Source organism: Nycticebus coucang, chromosome 6, assembly GCF_027406575.1.
Source record: "Nycticebus coucang isolate mNycCou1 chromosome 6, mNycCou1.pri, whole genome shotgun sequence".
NCBI classification, from domain to species: Eukaryota; Metazoa; Chordata; class Mammalia; order Primates; family Lorisidae; genus Nycticebus; species Nycticebus coucang.
Window position 1 is genome coordinate 87,621,083 of NC_069785.1, and position 10,841 is coordinate 87,631,923.

A 10,841-nucleotide genomic window follows, 5' to 3' on the forward strand; every position below is an offset into this window, starting at 1 on the left:
CTAGCATACTGCCTTGGACAGAATAGAAACACAATATATATTCATTGAATTGGTGAGTGCACTTTGGCATGGAAAAAAGTCTGACTATGATAATACTTAAATCAGGTAGTAAAATCATGGCTTTTTCTTTTCCTTTATATTTTTTGGTGTTTACCAACTTTTCTACATTAAGCATACATTATTTGTACAGTTAGACTATGTGTGTGTTTGTGTTGTGAAAAGTATTCTTTTTAGATGACAAAGCATTAAGGAGATTAATATACATAAGTTTCTATCCATTATATCATATTGCTGCAGCTTGCTTTGGCTTAATATTAACTTTAAAATAGTTGAATTCAACTTTTAAAATATTTACAGAAAGATTTCATTCGGGTCAATAGAAAACCCCACAAACATATTTTTTAAATGACCATTCAACAACTTTGTGTCATTTATTTCCATTTGTCTCTTAGAATCTAGGATCTTGATGAAAAGACAGCTTTGATTCAGCAAGGTTAGTGTTTGCAAGAATTAGGTTGCTCTTACACGTCTGACGCTTTTTTAACGACGCGTCATTGTGTTATTATAAAAAAGAACAGGATAAACAGACACACAAGAAACACAATGTGTATTTTCCAACATAGGAATACAAACATCACGTTCTTGGATCCTCTTGTCTTTAAATGAAGAGTCAATTTTTCAATTAAATAATGAAAAGATGTAAAGAAGTAACACAGGAAGAAAATCATATAGGTGTTTTCTTCTGCCCTACCGCTCATTTCTCCTTTTAGGTACCGGTAGCTGCAAGGTGAACTGAAGGAGCCATAGCTTTCATATGCTACAGGTTGTAATATTACATGGCCCCAAATAGCAGAAAGAGAAACGTTAGAAAGACTGCTGGTCTAGTCTGGGCATCTTCTGTGAGCATCCTTATTTTATTATTTTAACCATATGTGATGAGAGAGTATGGAACACCCTCACACATGACGAATCCATATTTAACCTGCCTGTTACATTTCCCACTATATTTTTTATCTTTTGGCAAGGAGATACTATACCTTATTTGCGTCCTATCTATAGTAAGTCCTGGTTAAATGGTTTTGATTTGAATCTGTTTCAGATGTTGATCGTTTATAAACTTTCTGGCAAAACTTCTCCTTCCTTAAAGTTGGAACTGGAACTGGTTAGAACTAACGTTGCATGAAATTCAATTATCTCATTGTTCTTGATTAGGACTTTGAACTGCTGTGAACTGTGTTCTTATTACGTGAACAGAAGAATGAGCTGGAAAGGGTAGGAACCACAGGTCTTGGAACTTTAGTAATATAAATTGCTTTGACACCTTAAATACAGTGCTATTTCTTTTTGTGTTCGTAAACTGTAAACATTATCTTTATCATATTAGAATAAAAGTGAAAGCATTTAAATCTATTGCTTGGAAAGAATGTCATTTCAAAATGAAGAATAAAATGCTGCTGATAACCTTTTAGATGTCCTTCTTTCATTTCATTTCCCCCCATGATTTCTTTTAAAATAATAACTAGCATAAGTTATTTTGAGTTCCTACTGTAAATTTGATCATTTAGCATAGGTTTAACTTCGCAATCAAAAAATGATAAGGTACGAATAATGTCCTTATTTACTAATGGACGAAAATGAGGATCAGAGAGTTTAGGTGATGTACTTAAGGTCATACCTTTATATTTATAGTTAAACCCAGTCTTTCTGACTCCAAAACTTATAATCTGTTCATTACTTTTTTAAAGGGTGAAGCAGTACTACCTTAGTTAAGGATATTGTCAATGTCAAATTTCAACATAGTTTGGGTTGAAATCATTAAATCATAAAAGTTAGTGTGCACAGCCTGTGACAAAATATCAGCCATCTGAATTCTGTCATTAGCTAATTTACCTTATTCTTATTAGAAAATTAGGGGAAAGACTCACCACTCCCAAGCTCTCTTCCCTTAGAATTAGCACTGTTTCAAGGAGTAGGACCACGTACCGTTTTATTCCTCATAAGAAATCAGAAGTAGGTGTATGTTCCTAACTGGGTGGAACCTGTCTCTTTCCTACAAGGGATTATTCTGGTCTCAGTAAGGAACAAATCATCTGTATTCGGTAAGGATCATAAAACCAGAAAGGGAGTCAAGAGCCTGTAGTCTAGGAGTAGCTGAGACTTCATCTAATGGGAACAACTTTTAACCTATGACTCAAGTCTGACCCTTCCTCTCTGAACAAAATACTCTAGCAGCTTGATCATTGTCCATACAACATCTGTTCAGTCCATTCCTCATTCTGATATGTTTGACTAATTGTGATGGAATAGTTCTTAGGATCTCAGCGGAATGGCCTTTTCACTCAGTTACTTAACACAGTGAGACACTGTCATCCCTGGAGAGAACATGGGAAGAATCAGTTGGCAAGATTTTGCTCCAAGTGAAACCTTTAATATTTTCCATATGCAACCAAGTAACTATAGGTGACTGCTATTCAGTGTATTGGGTGACACCTCAGAAAGTGAGTAACTTCTGTAAGCTTAAAGGACTTAGCCAGGACAGGTGAGTCTAGCAGTTTTGGATAAAATTTTTCAAATAAACCTTTCTAAAATGAAGTTGTTTTTAGAATAATAAAAGTTCGTCTAATCCCCCAGTCTCCCTGCACCCACAAAGAGAGACACCATCTCTGGTCTTTTAGGTCCTTTCCAGGATGGGGCACAGTATCTGACCTTCAGTAGTTGATCATTAAAGGTTTTTTGAGTAAAAGTACAGGTATATATGGATTTTCAAATTTCAAAGGGTCATGCATCAAGATTTTTCCTGCTCTGTGTTGACTATTGTTTACCAACAAAGACAAAGAAAAAAAGAGAAAAAAAGTTAAATTTCCCTTCTTTGTTCTTTACTATTTTAATACAGCACTGCTAGCATTCCTTTTTTCCCTAAATTATTTAACCCTGAACATTTAGGCTATTTTTCCAATATATAATTCTAGTGGCTCATCCCTGAGCTTCTTCCAAGGGTCTTCCTATGTCTCATACCTACACAAATACTATGAGCTTGCTTTGGGCCCCATGGTGTGCCACACATGGCGCCTGGTATTCTATATGAATCATGTAATTTAATCACTAAACCAGTCATAAGTACCTGCTAAACATTTACAACATGCTAAACACAATTCTCAGGGCTTAAAATATTAAGGAAAATAAGAGATACATAAAAAACTTTACCTCTAACTATAGAAAGATGGGAAATAATCATGGAAAGAAATAATCCTCCAAATAATTTCAGTAGGTGGGCTTAACCTCATATTATGGATGAGAAAACTGAAGCATAGGGATGTTGCATTCTCACCAAGGGCAAAAAAGTCATAAAGATGGGGTTCAACCACCAAGCCTCCTAGACCCTGAGGCCCCTGCTCATTCCAGCCTCCCCAGAGAAGGTGGCATGCAGCCCACCCTTCAGTTGTGCTCAGCTTGCCTGTGTGGGGCCTCAATGCAGGAGCTAAGAGAGGGAGTCACAGAACTGTTTCCAAAGAATTGCCAGACCTTCTTTCTCCCTTGGAGCAAAGTCACTCTTAGCTTGACCTGGATTGTCCCCTGGTGTTGCCCTGCAAACCCTTTATCCCCGCCTGCCATCCATTCCATACCCAGTCAGGTCCGCACATTTCATCACAACTTGGAGAGCATTCTTTTCTATTTTTTCACAGGAAGAGATAAAAATCAAGCTGTGAGATAGATGTAAGGGGTAAATAAGACATACGGTTCAAAAAATATCTAATTTTAGTAAATCCAAAGTCCCATGAATAAGCGAGGCAGTCCCCGGTCTCCAGACAGATTTATAGGAAATCAGGTAAAGGATTAATCCTAGTGACTCGGGGCAGGAAACAGATACCAGGACAAGAAATTCAGGTGTTTATTTTATTAATATTTTGACACACAGAAAAAAATTGCATCTCAGAGGGGAGAAAGGTACTGACTACAATTAGGAAGGGGGGAGAACTAAATTTGTATTAGGGCAATTATATACAATTTATGCAATCAGTGGGGCATTTATCCAAGTGAAACCCTTCACAAAACTTTCCTAAAAACAGATCTTGAGTTGTGAAGTTGCAAAATGCCAAAAAGAAAACCAAACTAAACTGAAAACAAACACAAAAAGCACCTATAAAACAATAACCAAAAACTCAGTGTGGACATCAGCTTGACATTCTACACAATGAACACCGGATGGCAGCACATAATAACAGCAACTTTGTCACTGCTCGTCTGGAAGAAAGCTTGATGGAAAACCGCCCTTAAATTTTTCATTGCCATTCTAAGAATCTGTTAGCTTCAGCTCTAGGTTTAACACATTTGCTTGCTCTAAACACCAAAGCTTTATATTCTACACTCACTTCTCTTATGCCTTCTTGAGGTAACAACACATTGACAAACCAAAAAAGCCAGAGGAAAACACACATGTGATTACTTTGCAAATTTTAGCCTCCCCTATTTGGGCCATCTGCCTTTTTTACCTGACTTGGTCATGCTGGATTTGATTTGATTCTGCACCAGTGATGGAAGTGAAAGTGATTTACTCTAGTGTCTCTGACTGATTTACTGCAAAATCACTCTGACACTGTTAAATGTTCAGACTTGTTCTCAAACTAGTAGGTCTAGGAATGTATTTTCTCTCTCACATTCTAAGCTTCTTATGATTTATGACTGCTAAAAGGTGTGTTAAAGAGACAGTGAAGTATAAAGGACACACATTTCTGTCAGTGTTGCAAGAAATTGAGAAAGACAGATATAGCCATGAAGCATTTATTATGATCCTGAGCAGAAAATACTAAAGAAAAGATATGTTTGCATTAGGCAGGCACCTTAGTATCACAGGAAGTCCATTCTAAATAACAATTGTTCAAGCAAACAAAGTTTAGGATGAAAGCAGGCACTAGCAGACATAACCACTACACTGCCCTGTTCTGCGTTTTTTTTAATACCCATATTTATGTCCATGTCTTCACTCCCAAGTATTTCTTTCTGAGCAAGAGAACAGAGGAAGAATCTACATGTAATAAGAAGTATGACATACAAAGGAGCCGGCTAAGGAGAAGGACTGACTGGGTGCATAGGGAGAGGCTAGCAGAGCATGTTGAAATAGTGCATTGAAATTAACTTTACTAGGGGCTTGTAGAATTTTAGAGAGGACAGGGTTACTCACAGTTTGGGGGATGGACATCTTTAAATAAATTCCTAAACTTAATCAGAAAAACTGACGTAGATTTTTGATGTTCAAAATTAAAATTGAATTTGAATGCTGAATATATTCCTTTTTTTTTTTTTTTTTGAGATAGAGTCTCACTATGTCATCCTTGGTAGAGTGCTGTGGCATCACAGCTCACAGCGACCTCACACTCTTGGGCTTAAGTGATTCTCTTACCTCAGACTCCCAAGTAACTGGGACTACAGGTGCCCACCACAGCACCCGGCTATTTTTTGTTGCCGTTGTCAAGGTTGTTTAGCTGGCCTGGGCTGGGTTCGAACCTGCCAGCCTTGGTGTATGTGACTGGCATTGTAACCACTGTGCTATGGGTGCAGAGCCGAATCTTGAATATGTCCTGCTTTTAAATCTACCAGTGTGTCACCAAGGAAATGTGTACAACCTCATTCCAAAATAAGCCTAAATGTATGATCTTTTTTGAATGTAAGATACAGCCAAGGAATTCATCTTCCTTGTAGCCTCTCCTGTTCATACTTAGGGATCAGTCAAAATTTCCTTAGATAGAAATAGAAATAATTAAATACGAATAAAAGAGAAAACAAGAAGGAGGAAAATGGAAGATAAGAAAACAGCACAAAGTACAGATAATCTAGAATGGATTTATGAGCAGAAAACGTTGTAGAAATTAATAAAATGATATTTATTAAGTGAAAATTGAAGTCTTTAGTACAGTTGATGTCCTGAGATAAAAAGATAATTTTTAGTCCTTGACTTCAAACAGATGAAAGCAAAAGATAAAAAACAAACATATTTCAATCAGAAGGCAGGACTAAATTCTGTCATACTAAGTCTGCATAAAATAGGAGAAAGGAGAGGTTAATACAGGTGACCAAGACTCTCCATTTGTACAATACTAAGTAATAATAGAGTTTACATTGTATTAATAATTATTACTTAAAACTTGTAAAACATTTAGCCAAGTTCTTGACAGAGTAAGCATCTATTAATATTGCCTATTAACTCATTAAAATTTATAAAAAGATATAAAGATTGTTGAGAAATGTTACAAAGCCTATCAAAGGAAATTTTACATAAAAATACAAATTATACCAAGTATGGTATATTATTAGTTGCTAAATTATAAATGTGATTAAAACAAGATTAAATCATGTGATCAAAACATGATTTTTAAAGTTATAAGTAAACAACATTTTTGGTGTTAGTGATGAAAGTGTAAAGCAGTATGGGAATACAAAATACGAGTCATAAAAAAACGGTCATGTAATTTGATCAAGTAGTCCAAGTTTAGCATTGATCTCTAGAAAATATAAAATAATAATTGATAAGCAGTAGGAGGGTTCACTGTAATTATAAGTATTAGCATAAAACTGAACTCAACTTAAAAATCAAATTTTAAAGGACAGTAGAAATGATTCGGTATATTACAGACCATCAACACGGTAGGATAGCATATGTTATTATCTTGTTGATTATACATACAATATTCAATATGTGAAGTATTTACAATAAAAACAAACAAACAAAAACCACCATAAACTTGTAGGAGATATTTCCAATATCAAAATTTGTCAAAATGTTATCAGAAATATATTAAGAGTTTCCTCAATTTATAAAAAAAGGAAAAACCTCAATAGAAAATAATCAAAGTTTATAAATAGGCAATTCTTAGAATGCAGAATCTGAATGACTCTAAACAGACAAAGTTGTTCAACTGCAATACCAGTCAGCAGAATACAAATAAAAGTGACATTGAGGTAACATTCTATGGCCACCAATTTAGTGAAGTAAGAGAGTAAGATAATGCCGTATGCTGATGAGATTATGGGAAATGAGATCCCTTCTGCACTGCAGAGCAGTTATGTGAACAGGGGCACTCATTCAGGAGAAAGTCTGGCAGTGGTATTCAGTGGATTTACAAATGTACATAACTTAACACCAAGCGATCTGTGCTCCTGGCTATATTACCCTGAGAGTTCCTAACAGGTTAAAAGGACACATATGTGTGATTCATTGAAATGTTGTCTTGGATGGAATGAGTTAGAGGAAGTTTAGGGTTTGTACCTGAGGGACTGGGTAAGTAAAATTTAGTATATAGTCATGTGTCACTTAATGACATTTGGAGAAATGTGTCTAAGCTTAGGTACTTTTATCATTGTATGAAAACCATTGACTGTCCTTATACAAACCTAGATGGTATAGCCCACTACACACCTAGGCTGTGCTATAGCCTATGGCTTCTGGGTTACAAACCTGTACAGTCTGAATATTGTAGACAACTGTAAGACAATGGTAAGTGTGTTTAGATCTGTACCCAAACATAGACAAGGAACAGTAAAAATCAATATTATAATCTTATGAGATCACCGTCATATATGCAGGTCATCATTAACCACAGTGTCTTTGCACAGGGTGCAAAGGGCAGTAATTGGGAAAAATGACCTAGCTTTGAATACATTCGTATACTGTATGACAATGCCTCAGTCAAACACAGACCATATATAGATGTTGGTCCTATACGATCACAATGGAGCTGAAAAATCCCCGTCATCTAGTGACATCCTGTTCATTGTAACATCATTGTACAATGTTTTACCTTTTCCATGTTTAGATATGTTTAGATACACACACACACACAAATTATGTTAAGATTGTCTACAGTGCTCAGTGTAGTAACATGGTAAATGTGTAGCCTGGGAGTGAGCGACAGCCTAGGTGTGTAATAGGCCATACCACGTATGTTTGTGTAAATACACTCTATGAAGTTTGCACAATGACAAAATCACCTAATGACTTATTTTCCCCATGGTTAAGAAACACAGGTCTGTCTAGCACCATAGAAAGATGTCCAAACACTAACGTTGAATGAAAGTAGTAAGAACCATAATGTAATTTACTACACAAAAATGCTTATGCAATACAACACATTCACATACACACAACTACACACTACTTTTAAGGTGACACAGATATTCTGATACATACATATATATATGAAAGTGGATTTGATGAACACACATTAAATGCATTAAATTGGAGGTCTAAAGGGGATGGAAGTGAGGATTAGAAACAAAAAATAAAATAAAACCAGTTAGACATCATTCCCAGAGTAATGATAACACAAGGCCACAAACTCAATTCTGTATATCTATGGTGAAAATAAAAAAAGGAAAAAAAAAAAAAGGAAAAACTAAAATTTGTATAACTTTAAGTGAGAAAAGCTGAAAGAATGCATAATAGTTTACAAATAGATTGAAATAATGAAACTGCCTGCAAATGTTTATATGAAATTAAACTGCAGCATGCAAATTGTACAACAACATATTAAAGTAAAAGCAAATAAAGCAAGTACACAATAGTATACAATGATCGCAACTACCAAAAATCATATTCATGTGAGTGGGTTAGGGGAAGGGCCCTATTCTGGTCCTTTGCTTCCTCCTGGCCCTGCCTTCTCAGAGATGTTACAAAGTTTGCTATGGATCGGCAAGGATACTTTACATAACCCCCATGGTAGGGCATCATTTTGGTTTCTTGTAATATCCCTCCCCCCCACCCCCCACCCCCCGTCTTCTTTGCATGAGGCTGGAGAGTAGGATTGACCAATGATGTTACCTCCTTTCTCCCATCAAGCCCCAGTGAAGGGTTGACGTGGGAAATGAGATTAAACCATGAGGATTTTTTTATCCATGCTGTTGGTGAGGTAAGAAAGGGTCCTGATTTACTTATCTAAAAATATAGTTCAACTACTTCATCCTTTAAACAATTGCTCCCCTAATTTACTGTAGGGATTTTTTTTTTTCGTTTTTTTCTTTTTTAGACAGAGTCTTGCTCTGCTGCCCAGTCTGAAGCTGAAGTCTAGTGGCCCAATTATAGTTCACTATAGACTTAAACTCCTGGGCTCAAGAGACTGTCCTGATTTAGCCTCCAGAGTAGTTTGCACTACAGGCATATACCACCACTACTAGCTAACTTTTCTTTTTTTGTAGATACAGGGTCTCACTCTTGTTCAGGCTGCTCTCAAACTCCTGAGCTCAAGGAATCCTTCTGCCTTGAATCCTTAAGTGCTAGAATTACAGGCATGAGACACTCACTGCACCCTCCAGGAAATTTTTATGTAATGAAAATAAGTCCTTTTACTCCAAAATCTGTTAATCCCAGAAATCAAGATCCATTGCCTTACTTCCTTTAATTTTTTTTAAAGAACTTATACTTTAAAAGGACAAGAAGCATTTCATATCTGTATGCTCTGTGTAATAATATGTACTGTTGTGCCTTTCTTCAAAAACTACAATTATATTAAAAATAATGTTGATCATAGTGGTAGCAAAAGGGACCAGTCTGTTATCATAGGGCCTTGCTTCCCAAACAATAGCAGTGATACAAGTTAAGGATACAGGAACTAGCATAGTTATATAAAAGTGGGTCAAAGAACTTTTTATTACCTTAGTTTCTTTCCTCCATCTGCAATTTTAGCTTTTTGAAGATAACCTTCTTTTTCAACCATCTGCAAGAAGAATGCATATGTTAAAACTGTGACAAACTCATATGCATTGTTAGTTTGAATGAATCTATGCTTTTCAAGAATCATTGCAGTGATGGACGTTTCCCGTCATAGAACTTCATTAATAATGCACAGATAGCTTATGGGAAGTGCCTGCAAGATCATAATCATTACAAGCCATTGAAGAGACAAAGACATATTGTGAAGAAGAACGTGAAGGATTTGTTGGACAGCAATACACCTTTACTCACTTTTCTTTCTGGGCATCGAAGGCTGTAGGTTAAAAAATAGACTGAAAATGGTAACACGAAGACAAATGTAATGCCTTCTTAATTTTACTTATTGTTCTTGGAAAAATTCTTCCTTTTTTAACATCCCCATATACCTGCTGAGGCTGAGTGTACGGGTGTGGGTCAAATTCAATGGGACCATATAACTTGGCCAGTTGGGTCATGGAAGGGCATTTAAAACACAACAATTCACGTGTCACAAGCAGTTTTCAAGACACTGTTGCAGCACTGCCTCACTGCCTTCTTCCATGATGTGGGATTACTTCTTTTTCCTATTTGTATGTAATATACTGGCTTTCAATGCTAATACAATTGCAACTTTCTTTCTTTCTTTTTTTTGAGACAGAGTCTCACTGTGTCGCCCTCAGTACAGTGCTGTGGTGTCACAGCTCTTAGCAACCTCTAAATCTTGGACTTAAGCGATTCTCTTGCCTCGACCTTCCGAGTAGGGCCTACAGGTGCCCGCCACCACACCTGGCTATTTTTTGGTTGCAGTTGTCATTGTTGTTTAGCAGGTTGGAGCCTGGCTTGAACCCGCCAGCCTTGGTGTATGTGAGCTATGGGTGCTGAGCCACAAGTGCGACTTTCTTAGCGGAAATTCAATAATTCATTATAAATTCACAGAGGGGTTTGTGGCATTCTGGATAAAATAAATGCATGATGCAAATTGTAATGTGTTGATTCCCAGCAAAGTCTAAACTAGGTGTTCAATTACTTTCCCCCCTTTGGTAAACTCTTTATGCGCACACCAGCTCTCTCTATATATATGTGTGTGTGTGTGCGCGCGCGCGTGCGCATGCACGCGCACACATATGTATATCTTCATGTTTCATTGAGATAAAAAGGATTA

At 36.5% G+C, this 10,841-nt stretch overlaps 1 protein-coding gene across 2 annotated transcripts in view; it reads right to left on the bottom strand.

Moving 5' to 3' along the window:
* The window catches only part of LOC128588416 (rho GTPase-activating protein 15-like), a 54,499-nt gene extending 44,728 nt beyond the window's left edge, over window positions 1-9,771 (bottom strand). For both annotated transcript variants that reach the window (XR_008380775.1, XM_053595196.1), the window contains exon 1: window positions 9,643-9,771. Coding sequence is in view for 1 of the 2 variants with exons in the window: in XM_053595196.1 (XP_053451171.1) it covers window positions 9,643-9,704 (62 nt within the window). In the remaining variant the exon portion in view is untranslated. The remainder of the gene's footprint in view (window positions 1-9,642) is intronic.
* Window positions 9,772-10,841: the final 1,070 nt, after the last annotated feature.